Source organism: Symphodus melops (assembly GCF_947650265.1).
Source record: "Symphodus melops genome assembly, chromosome: 2".
Lineage (NCBI taxonomy): Eukaryota > Metazoa > Chordata > Actinopteri > Labriformes > Labridae > Symphodus > Symphodus melops.
In genome coordinates this window covers 6,224,989-6,237,326 of record NC_136692.1, presented here as the reverse complement: position 1 = coordinate 6,237,326, position 12,338 = coordinate 6,224,989, and the positions used below count along the sequence as shown (strand labels likewise).

Below are 12,338 nucleotides of genomic sequence, written 5' to 3'. Positions count from 1 at the left end.
TGAGTTCAAATTTTTATAAGACTTATAAAAAAAAGAAAAAACATAACACAATAACGAAGGCATGTCATACATTGTGTTTTTTCTTTGTTTCTCTGAACAGTATTTACAAACAGGCTTTTATGTACAGATAGCAACAACTGAGAAATGAAAAAAGCTACATAGAGTCAAGCACAAACAACCAGTTAGCATATTGATAATATATTTGTTTTATGTACAATGTAACTGGCTAGGCTAGAACAATAAAGAACAAAAGATGAAGAAAAAGGTTAAAATCACTTCAAGTATCTTGTCTTGAGGTTTCGTGGAGGTTTTTTTGTCCTATGGACGCAGATATTTAGCAACACTGAAGAGAAACCAAAAATCTGGTCAAGCTGCAAACCGTGTAGTGTGGTGGGGAAAGGTCCAGAGGAGCTTTCAACGTTTGGGAAAGAAACAACACAGACAATGCAACAAACATGGAAACACAGAACAATCACTTCTCCAATAAATGCCCACTTTTCTCTTTTCCAACGAAACTTAAGGAAAGTCTCCTCTTCACACATAAAGTGATATCCAGCTTAAAGGCCTTCAGCACATTTTGCTTCTGCTTTGAATAACAAATGTGCAACAGGCTGAAAAGTAAACAAAAAAAAAAAACAACCCACAAACAATGGGGAAATGAGAACGTTTTTCAAACACTTCATGTTTGTGGACTTTGTGATTTACTAAACATCTTAGGTATCTAAAAGTAACTTCACAACATTCAGAGGCCATTTAATTGTCTCGCTCATGAAATCACATCTCCCACTCAGGGAAATTATCTCCATCGTTATGTTGTTTTCATTTAATGAAATAAAAACTGCAAAAGAGTAAGTTATTCATTCAACTAGTACCTTACATGTTAATTAAGGTCCAAATATACTGAAACCATAGTGGGAATTGCACAGTTAGCTGTATGAAAAGAACTAGCTTGTTGTAGGAAAGCGCTTGCTTTTCTTCTATTAGCAGTAGTTATTCCTACTCTACTTAAATATAACCACTAGTTAGAAAAGTGTAGCCCGCGCACAGGCCATTTGTCCTATTAACGTCTCTAAGTGCATCAACACTAATGCTACTTCACGACGTTCAAATAACAACACTGAAAGGTTTAACTGCCTCCCCTCCCATTTACATTTCAGTTTAGTGTGTCCATTTTGGTAGGAGAGGAAAAAGAATGTCCATTTACAACACGAGCCAGGCTACAGCAAGAGCCATACAGAGCGCTTTCATACAGCACCTTTCCATGTGCCCCGCTTTTATCAAGACTTACCTGTAACACTAAACCAGGAGCACCATCATGACTCTAGTGTCATTTTTAAGACCTTAAAGTGGAGCAGCAAAATAATAAATATTCAAATTTCTGTTCTTGTATGGCCAAAAGAAAAAAAAAATGCTATCAGGTGTCAAATTAGAGTAAATTAAGGAAAAAAAATTTAAAAAAACAATGCTAAAGAAAATTTGTGAAATTTAGGACCAATCACTCAAAATTAGTGCATTTCCTGGACAACAGGGTACCATTTGAAAATCTGCTGCTACACAACACGCACGCCACCTGCCCTGGCCCACCTCTCAGCAGACAGCGAGGGGCATGGGCTCACTCTCACGCCGCTGGTTTTTCTTCAGCAGCTGGATGCGATTGTGGCAGTAGAACTTGATGGCTCTCCAGTCACGGTGGTTGCTGACCAGCAGGGGGCACTGCTGGAGACAGCGCTCACAGTCGGCCTTGGCGGGCACTCGCAGCTCTGTGATGTTTTGGGTCAGGTGCTCCTCAACTGCAGCGCGCTCCGCCTCGGACCAGGGTCGCTTCAGGACGCCTCGCTTTCCTACAAAAGAGGGGGATGAATGAGATCTAGCTTCTAACTGGACCTAACCCAGTGTGCTTTGAAAACCGTAACATTCAAACGTAGACACTAAAATAACAAACTGTGTTAGTCAGTGTTAATAGTTTCTTTCATAGGCTTTACAGTTTCTTTATTTTAAGGACTTCTTATCTTCACCTTCAAACTAAATCATATATAAATTATACATTTTATGTAAGTGCATTTACACCGAGGTCTTCAACCAATGATTGTTAAACTAAATGATTTTAAAATGAATCAAATGGTCAGGTCTTTGAACGTTGTAAGATCTGGGAGCAGTAAAGGACAAGCCTTTTGTTTAAAAAAAAAAATCAAAAATGATAAAAACATTAGATAACATGAAGGAGTTAGGACTTTTCCTTTTCATGTGTGTAATCATAAAACATCAATGTGTCTCAGACCTGTATGAGTCCTATCCTTAGAAACCAAAACAGACCTGATGTGGGCTGACCTGAGCCTCTCCTGCGATTTGCCGATGGATGAGGAGAAGGAGGAGGAGGCGAGGCGAGCTGGACGTTCTTCAGCTTCTTTGGTCGTCCAACCCTCCCGTTGTTCTTGCCCTTCCTCACATACAACAGGGTGGGTGTAGAGGTTGAAGAAGGGGAGGGCAGCTCTGGTTTCTCCTTCACTTGCTCACCTTCAGACTCTCCCTCTGAGTACGAGTCTGCAGAGTTTCCTGACATGACTGGGCGGATGGCAAGAGAGGGAAGGTGGCAATGAGAGAGGAGGCAACAAAAGAGGGAACTTCATTAGTCTAACCTGTCGCCTCTGTCCGACTTCTCCCACATGAAACATATCTTAAAGAGCTTTTTTTAAACTAATAAAAGGGGCTGAATATTAAATAAACAGGCAGCAAGCACTGAACCTTGAGGTGCCTCTGTGAATAAATCGTGCGCTTTGGACACTTCTCACTTCCAAGGATCTCTAAAAGATCGGCTTGAGAAATATTAGCTTATGCAAACACCTGATAGGTAACACCAGGTATCTTATAATACTGCAGTCAATGCACCAATCAGATGCCAGAATTGCACATAGTTTCATGTTAAAGATCCTCTAGTGATAAAAAAAACAAAAACACCCCTTTGCTGGCAGAGAGCTTGTTGTTGTAAATAGCAGCAAAATGTATTTAATCTGTGTTTTATTACTATTTATATAGATGATGTTTAACTGCACAGATATCAGAGCATCTGTATCTGCCAAGTCTCAAGTCTACGTATCAGAAAAAAAATACCTGCTGGGATCAGCTTCAACACATCACTCTCTTATCCACACACACATATATAAACAAAATAAGGAAAGCGGAGCCTCATCCTTCTCCAACCAACACTGTGTGACACCATGAAGCACTGACACGTCTCGGACAACAACAAAAAAAAACCACACTATCCAACTCACCATCCAGCTCCAGGCAGATGTGGTTCAGGCTCATCCCTCGGAACAGAACTCCATCTCTCTCTCCACACAGCACAACTCGGCCCACTCGGCCCATCAGGCCTGGGTCTTGACCAATCCCCGCACAGTTCTGTGTCACATGATACTCTCTCTCCAGGAAGTGCTCCAGCCTCTCCACGGCGCTGCCTTCAAGCTGCCCAGGGTCCTCTCCCTCTCCGAGGAGCAGCAGCTGGGTCAGAATGGCTACTTGTCGTCGGACCCTGGTCTGGGTCAGGGCGCGAGGATTGCGGGTACCGCTCGAACGGGCCAAGCTGCGGAGGAGGTCGGTGCCTCGCAGCGGGGTGGCGGGGGAGTGATAGGGCCGAGCGAAAACGTACGGGTTAGCGGGGTCGACGCCGACGTCCTGACGCGTCTGCAGGAGGAGCTCCAGGCAGGGCTCGCAGTGAGGGGGGAGGATGAGGGGCTGGACTCGTCCGCGCTTACCCTGGACCCCGACTCTCGGGAGGTGAGGGAGCACGAGGCGCTCGAACGGGGACAGGGAGGCCTCGAGTGGGGTGAGAGCCGGAGGGGCACCAGGCGGGACGGGGACGGGGCACTGCGGAGTGACACGAGCGTGGTACTCCGCAATGGACAGCTTGGAGACCTCGCACTCACGCCGGCGGTTGTAGAGGATGAGGAGCGCCAGGCTGGAGTGGCAGAGAAGACGCCACGCCTCGGCCGACTGCAGCTGTCGAGACAGAGACAGGAAGGCCGAGTGCTGCAGTCGACGAAGGTACAGGACGAGGGAGGACAAGGACGAGAGGAGCGGCAGCAGATGATGACGCCCCGAACCACTGTAGGGAAAAAAAAAAAGGAGATAAAAGTTTAATTTCTTCAAGGAAATACTGTCGTATAAAAACACTCAGAACCCTCAAACAGACACATTTTCAATATGACAGAAAGTTTGTCACTTGACTGATGAATTAGCCATCTTAGTTGCAGCTCTATTTTGTGCCCTTGATTTTGTAGCCCTCCTTACCTCAGCAAGTCCTTCTCCTTGTCCTCAGCCCCACTTTCATCCTCCACCTCCATCACTCCATTTTCCTCCTCCTCTTCCTCGTCCTCCTCGTCCTCCTCCTCTTTTGTTGGAACCATCTCTTTGGCGGACCCGCTGCTGAAGGACTGAGGGCTCACCACCTCGACGTCCTCCTCTTCTTTGGGCCTCTTCACCTCCACCACTTCCACGTCTTCTTCGTCCTCACGCCCCTCAAACTCTTCGTCCTCGCCCTCTGCTCTCTCTTTCCTGAACCTGCGTATCCCCTCCTTCCTCGACTGTGACATCGCCACAGGAGGCGGGCTCCTCTTTAACACAGACACCGGCACTGCATTCTGTCCTCGCGGAGGGCTGAGTACGGGAGGCGTGCAGGTTCTTCCGATGGAAGATGGGGATTGGTTTGCTGCGCCGTGACTGGGCGGAGACATGGAGAGGTCCTGGACGCCGCTGTTCGGAAGATCTGAACTGTGGCTGTGGCCCATAGCTTGTGACAACTTCGAATGCTGCTGAGTGTGTGTGTGGGCGGGTGTGGGGTGCGTGTTCTGTGCGTGCAGGCGTGGCATTTGTGTGTAGCGCTCCACGAGGGCTGAGCACACCTCTGGTTGGTGGGAGTGGTGTTTATCCAGGTGACGTCCGAGAGAGCGGAAGTGGCGTCCGCAGTACTCACATGTTTGCCGCATGGAGTCTATGGACGTTCCTCCTCTTTGGGTGTTCATGATGGTGCTGCTCGTGTTGTTGGAGCCCAGCGGAGCGGGAGCTTTGAACACGGGCTTAGCTGAAGAAGAGACGGAGGAAGACGTGCAGGGAGGGGAGGACTGCGACGGAGGGTGGGATGAAGGAAGTGGATGGCTTGGGTGAGGAATGCTGGAGACGGGCGTGGGTCGACCGGGCGGGGTCCGATGGGGGGTCTTTTTCTTTGAAGGGGTGCCACGGCGTTTTTTGCGGCGACGAGGCGTGCGCCCGCGGGGGCTGGCGTTGTCTTCGTCTCCGGCGTCTGAATCACTGGCGTCAGAGTGGGAGATAGGAGAGGAGGAGGGGGAGAGAGACCACGAAGGGGTGACGTAGTCCTGCTGCTGCTGTCGTTGATGTTGCCGTTGCCGTTGCTGCTGCTGGGCCGTCAGAGGGAGAGGCTCCTCTTCCTGGAAGTACGACAAAGTCTCACAATTAAAAATCTGATATTTGCCACAGAGACATTTTTTTTTTTGCAAAATTAACTTAATTTCTTTAAGTATGACAAAGTTGAAGTGCATTCAAGTGATATTGTGAAAACTTAACAATTGGATTCATTTATAAATAGATACATTTCTACCTTAACTTGATTTTTTTTTATTTTTTTTATCGAATTTCCCCTTGTGTGATTACCAAAGTATAAATGATTATTATAGTATAAATTCTTATTTTCGTCTTTGTCTGTTCTGAGTTTATTTTACTAAAGTTTATAACAAGTCAAATACCAAAGCAGTCACTTGACCTGCGTATACAATCAAGTTGATCTGACCTCAAATCAATATCACGATTAACTCAACGTTTGACTTTGATTTATGAACGACTGTTTTGCTTCTGATTTTTGAAACCTCGAGCCGCACCAGACTCGAGGGTTCGGTCAGTTCATCATGAGTCACATGGTCTCTGCTGTAGAAACACTGTGACTTTTAAAGCTGGGATATTTTGTCTAATGAAAGAGTGTATATGTGATGAACTATGTTGTGGTTATTTATTGAATATTTCAAATTCTAACCAAAGCATCGCTTGACATATGATGCAATTTAGTTTCTTCTCTAAAACAGTGACTTTTTTTTTTTTTTTTTTTTTTAATTTTGGGCTTTTTTGTGAGTTGATTCTACATGTCTACACCATGAAAAACATCTGAGCGTCACTGGAAAGATAAACAGTTGATAATCTGCTTTGCACACAGTTTAGACAGCACAATGTGTCTAAGCCTATTCAGATGGTGCTGCTTGTTCCACTATGACGGAGTTTAACTTAGAGACTTTGTAGAAAAACAACTAAGGAACAATGGCGTTTCATGTTGAGTTCAACATCCAGGCAGGAGGCAGCCTGCAGATACAGCAGAACATTTTACTTTTATTGTAGAGTCAGTGCTTTTAGTTAGTGTAGAGCAGAATCAGGTATCAGACACTTCTCTCATACAATGACTTCTTTCCAGGAGGATAGTAAGTACAAATCCTGCTGTGTAGCAACACAAGCACACGCATGTTGTTTGAAGTTCTGGTAAGGACCAAAAAAAGTTATTCATGGAATGAAAAAAACAAAACAAAAAAAACAAGCAAATGTGCCTGGTTACTTTTTATTCTACACCTGCAGTAAATGATAATTGTGTGTGCTCACAGAAGAAAAAAACACTATTACACATTATTAACATGTTAAAGTTATTACGGCCCATTATTAAGCAAACAGTTTCCCATTTACACGGCGCGCGGTTACAGAGCAGTATAATGTTGATATCGACTAATCAAACATGCAGTCTGTTTTTAAACCTGCTGCGTATGAATGCAGTCTGCAGCTTACTGTGTTAGCATCAGCGGTTAGATGCTGCTGAGTCCCAAGTGTTTGGAGATGTTTTTCTAATTCAGTGCAGAAAAAGAGATCGGCCTGTTGCCGTCTCTAAAACAGCGTGATCCGAAATCATCTGTGTTAAACACAGACGTGCAGACACGCTGTTGATCCAAAGGGACATTTTTAAAAAGCTGACAAACTGGTACTGTGAAGCAGTGTGGGTTTAAGGAAGTTGTTTTCTTCCTTTCTGAAACAACCATCTTTGCAGAATCTATTTAGATATAAATTAGGCAGAAAACAAAGAGATCAAATATTTAAATCAAACCTCAACATAAGTCCTGTTTGTAAACAGAATGTCAACAAACATGGGCCTTTAGATTACACAAGTCTGCTGCCTTCTGTCCTTTCCTCTGACATACAAACAAAGTTAGCAAACTAAAGGAAGGGCAGACATAACTCGAGTACAATTATGAATTCCTCTGAATTTTCAACATAGCCTGGACAAATTCATCAGGTTTTTTTCAACTCGGCCTTCTTGTAAGCAGTGATTCCCCCTTCTTTTCTGTCACGCTGATGTCTCCTGCCATCACCTGACCAACGTTTAAGGACTGACAGTGCTGTGCACAGGGCATCTACATTACTATACATAGACAGAGGTTTCATCACTGAGAGCGTTTGGGAAACACTGTCGCTCTTACCTTCTTGATATTGTTGCCCGATTCAGCGTCAGAATTACAGTCATGTTGAGCTGGAGACACGGTACCACGGAAACCCTGTGGGACACACAGCAGTCATATTAAAACAGGCACACACTGCTAATTATTGTTCTCCATCAACAACTAAAAGAGAGTGGGAGGACTCTACAGAGCTCGATGAGGACTCTGGATCTTACCAACAAGGCAAACAAAAGATATGAAAAAAAGACAGAGTTTCAAAATGTATCACAAGTAATCAACTCTGGACTTTTCAATCAGGTTGAAACAAACCGACAGAACAAGTCAATAAGCCAGATCGAGAAACTGAAACTAGAATAAAGAGTTTCTCTGTGATGTTGATGACGTTTCTTGGTGAGATGTGTCTTAAATAAATTGATATAATCTAATGAGATCCATTAAAGGAACAGATGTCATGTGATAACCATGGTTACTGTTGCCAAAGCACTATAGGTAGAGAGGGAGCTGGAGCTCGGCCATCACCATGGTAACCTCGTGCCTTGCTTAACTGAGTGTGTGTGTGTGTGTGTGTGTGTGTGTGTGTGGGGGGGGGGGGGGGGGGGGGGGGGGGGGGGGTGCGCAGCTGATTAACTGTGTGTGTGTGTGTGTGTGTGTGTGCAGCTGATTAACTGTGTGTGTGTGTGTGTGTGTGTGTGTGTGCAGCTGATTAACTGTGTGTGAATACACATAAGGTGTTCTATGTGAAGTCATCAGAGGTGTGTGCTTTGTTTTAGTGATGTTTCTGCTCGTTAGAATAACACAGATTTTATAACAGGCATTTGAGATGAAATGTCTGTATAATTTAATACGTCTTGAAGAGGGTTTGAAATTAACCTACAGAAAACGGGTCATATTTTAAAACATAACGCCCTGAAGCTGTAATAACTCTGAGTAAAATGTTGGCGCAGACTTCTGGTGTTTTTTACATCGCTCTTTTCTCAGTAAGTTTTGAAAATCTGATACTGAGTAAAGCATCTTTTCCCTGAAACTTTGAGACCAGTTTTCACTATTTTTGTCACGTCTTTATATATTTTCAAAAACATATCAACACAGCTGCAATGAAAACATCAGGACTAAGTCTTTATTATGGACTGAATCTATAAATACTAGATGTATATCTGTATGGTTCAGAGTACTGACCAGATTCTCTCCCCACTCTGTCAGGCTGTAGTCCACAGTGATCTCCTCTCCCTTGGTGATGTCTCGGATGGCGATGACCACCAGCCTCACCTGGCTGCCACAGTGGACCTCTCGGATGCGGCAGTTTGGGGAGGGGGGGAAGGAGCTCGCGGTCGGGGCGGGGGCTGACGCGGTCAGGGCAGCCGGAGCCGTGGACGCAGGGGTCAGAGACGGGGCGTGAGACGACGTCACCGTGGTCGGGGCAGGAGCGGGGAGTGGTGTCGGAGTGGGTGCTGAGGAAGCAGGAGGAGCGGGTGTGGAGGCGGAGCACGAGCTGGTTTTGGATCCCGAGGACACTTTACCATGAGTGTGCTCCGATGGACCACTGAGAGATAAAAAAAACCAAAACACATCCTTTGTGATTCCCTTAAAAACATCACAGTGCTTTTCTCTTGACAACGTGTAGTTACAGAAGTTGTGTTACGTAGTTACTAAGAAAAGTTTAATTCAAAAAAAGCAATCATGACAAATACATCTATACAGACAGAGGGACTTCCAGCCTTGCCATGATCTTTTAATGTAGAGAGGTGCTGAGTCATATGAAAAGTTAAGAGTGATACAGGCTGAAGGAAGCGCTGTTTTCTCTTTTTCACGATTTTGTCTTTCTGTGTCAAACCGCTCTAAATTGTTGTTTTCCGATCAGACTGCATAAAGACATCTGTCAGAGCTGTAATAACTATGTTTTACCTTTTAGCCGTATGGCTCATTTCTCATACAGTGCTCAAAAAGCAGTAATTCTCAATCTTAACATACTGTATATGTATTTTATGTTTTCTGCTTTTATTGCTCTGATCAGTGTGTTTTCTAATCTGTGTATCCGTCCTGTTGTTTTACCTCGTAAACGGTTTTGTTCTGTGCTGTTTCTCGTTTTGAGTTTGTGTTGTCCTTCTTTTTCTCTCCTTCTTTTTAACATCAGAGGCGGGGGACTACAGATGAAAATTTCAGCATTTTGACAAATTCTGGCATTTGAACCCGTGTTTTATCATGCGTCGTATTAACATGCACTGTCCCCTTCCTAAACAAACTGAATCGAGATGAATCCTTGACCTCAGAGTGCAGCTCATGTTCAACCCTACCGTCTCGTCAACGACACGTTTCTTACAATTAATCAACATGATTACGTGATTCCAGACGGCTAGGATTCAGACGAAGCTGAGTTAAGATCAGCAGTCTAAAAGCTGAACAATGAGCAGCTTTAAACAGGCCTGCATGCTTTAACAAACGATCCCCCTCCAACTGCTGATGATTGTCCTGCTTATCAACCTGCTAATGTTGTCTTGACTTCATTTTCATTATTTATAAATAATAATAATAAATATAATATAATAATATAAAACATAAAGTAGAATTAAAGATGCAGTGCAGTACAAAGTGTGGAGCCGACTTTAAATTACAAAAAAGGAAGTCCTCACCAACAAAACCTGATACACTCCATTTCAGAGCTGTTCATCACATTTAGTTATACTGGAACTTTCTGCAGTGACCAGGATGTTGTAGTATAATGAAACAATGTTGTTGACTACTCACCAGTTGTGAGGGGCGTTTTCTGTGCTGTAGAAAGATCCGTCCAGCGTGGAGCGTTTACTCTCTGCAACTTCTTTACGATCACCTGAGAGCGCACAGCAACAGTCCGTATGAAAGCACGCACGCACGCACGCACACACACACACACACACACACACACACACACACACACACACACACACACACACACACACACACACACACACACACACACACACACACACACACACACACACACACACACACACACACACACACACACACACACACACACACACACACACACACACACACACAAAGTAGGTCACACTCAGTTGCACATGCTCCACCCCCATACCAATCACACAGACAGATGCACACACACACACACACACACACACCCACACACAGAGACAGAGAGTCTATGGCTGACATGCAGATAAAACACACCAACACACACCTTGGCTGAAGCTGTGTTCAGGCAAACTCTCCTCCTCGGTGTGTGTAAGAAAGACTTTCACGGGCGTCCCTTTCCTTTTCCTTCCACAGCCGCGCCTGCAGAAAACACACACACACACACACACAATTATCATTTAATCCATCTGCTTACTGGCCAAACTTCACATCAATCAAGTCAGAGAGTGATCAATAAGCTGATGGCTACCTAATAGATCAATAGAAAGAGCGGTGGGCCCTTCCACATAAGCTAATGAAAAGGAGAATAAAGAAACGGTAACGAGACAATGATGACTTTAACTTCTCTTCAGCGTGTTTGTGCCTGGATCATGGAGCTCTTACACTCAGATGATCTGCTTATTCACTCAAATACAAACTGAACCATTAGCCTGCATGCATCTCCAATCAACCTATTAAAGTGTTGTTTTTTTTTTTTACAGAGCTGTGAACAATGTTGAAGTGATCATTCCCTTTTGACCCCCTCACAACTCTATGACCACAAAAATCTAATGACCAGACAAGGCCGGACATGATGCTAGTCCAGATTAGATAAGTGTCAGTGCTGATAGCAAAAATAAAAAAGACAAACAATACCCATTCTACATAATGATGAAGTTTGTTACAAAAGTTGGTGATTGAAATTGGTAAATACTCAATACTTCTCTGTATAAAAGCGTATGACTTTTAACAGGAAGACATTTAAATCTCAACAGGAAAATAAATTATTCAGAAGTTTGTTTATTTATGTAAAAACACATGAACTTGAGTTTAGTTGTTGTGTGAGGTAAAAATGAGCATTATTCTCCAGTCTGTTATGAGTCAAAGGCAAAAAAAAAACATAGCGTCACATGAAAAGGATGAACGAGTCGCAGCACCCCGTCTGTCACACGCTGGCATGTCAACAGTTTCAGCACTTCAAGGATTTTCAACTTTTTTTGAGAACACTCACTCCAGCTTCATATGATGATCACTCAGTTAACCTGCGACCTCTGAATGAGAAGCACACTGACCGTGGTTTTACATTCTGCCTTGTGCTTTTCACACTTGAGTGCTCCAACCCCTGGATCATCAGCTGTTACCCAGAGGAGCTCAAACTCTGCCACCTGTGTGAGCCCAGCATGATTATCTTCTACAGACTGAATCCTGGCCGGAGGAGCCGGACTGATCCTGCTCGGGCTCATTCTGGGCTAGTTTTGCTAACACACAGATCTCAATGTTTTTCCATTGGTCTCTTTTTTTTTTTTTCTCGCATGACATTGGAGTCTTTTAAAAGTAGGCCATAGAAAGATCGTGCTTTGGATCCTGAGGTGTTCATTACTCTGTGTGTGTGTGTGTGTGTATTTGCATGCAGACAAGACAGAGGAAAAAAAGGGGAGGAAGAAAGGAAAATAAGAGATGGAGAAAAAAAGTGAACCAGCCTTAAAAAAAAAAAAAAAAAAAGGCCAGGAAGAAAATTGGGAAAGAGAGCAAAAGAGAAAAAAGACAGACAGAGAGAGAGAGAGAGAGAGAGAGAGAGAGAGAGAGAGAGAGAGAGAGAGAGAGATAGTCATTCAGCAGAGATATCAAGCAGACCCACTGTCTTTGTATTGATCCACTCCACTCCCATCTGGACTCGTGACACTTTGCGCACACGTCAGTGCGTGTGTGTGTGTGTGTGCAGCTGCATTT

The 12,338-nt window shown here is 44.0% G+C and overlaps 1 protein-coding gene across 2 annotated transcripts in view; it reads right to left on the bottom strand.

Annotated features, from left to right (window-relative positions):
- LOC306820026 (uncharacterized protein) overlaps nucleotides 1-12,338 on the bottom strand; it is a 17,944-nt gene continuing 5,606 nt past the window's right edge. The window contains exons 2-9 of one of the 2 annotated variants that reach the window (XM_079337669.1): nucleotides 10,675-10,769; nucleotides 10,239-10,320; nucleotides 8,673-9,036; nucleotides 7,518-7,592; nucleotides 4,288-5,441; nucleotides 3,273-4,102; nucleotides 2,329-2,562; nucleotides 1-1,841 (exon numbers count right to left, since the gene is read on the bottom strand). In XM_079337669.1, coding sequence (XP_079193795.1) covers nucleotides 1,588-1,841; nucleotides 2,329-2,562; nucleotides 3,273-4,102; nucleotides 4,288-5,441; nucleotides 7,518-7,592; nucleotides 8,673-9,036; nucleotides 10,239-10,320; nucleotides 10,675-10,769 — 3,088 coding nt within the window. In that variant the 3' untranslated portion in view covers nucleotides 1-1,587. Of the gene's footprint in view, nucleotides 1,842-2,313; nucleotides 2,563-3,272; nucleotides 4,103-4,287; nucleotides 5,442-7,517; nucleotides 7,593-8,672; nucleotides 9,037-10,238; nucleotides 10,321-10,674; nucleotides 10,770-12,338 lie in introns of both variants that reach the window. The other variant, XM_079337668.1, reaches the window with a different exon arrangement.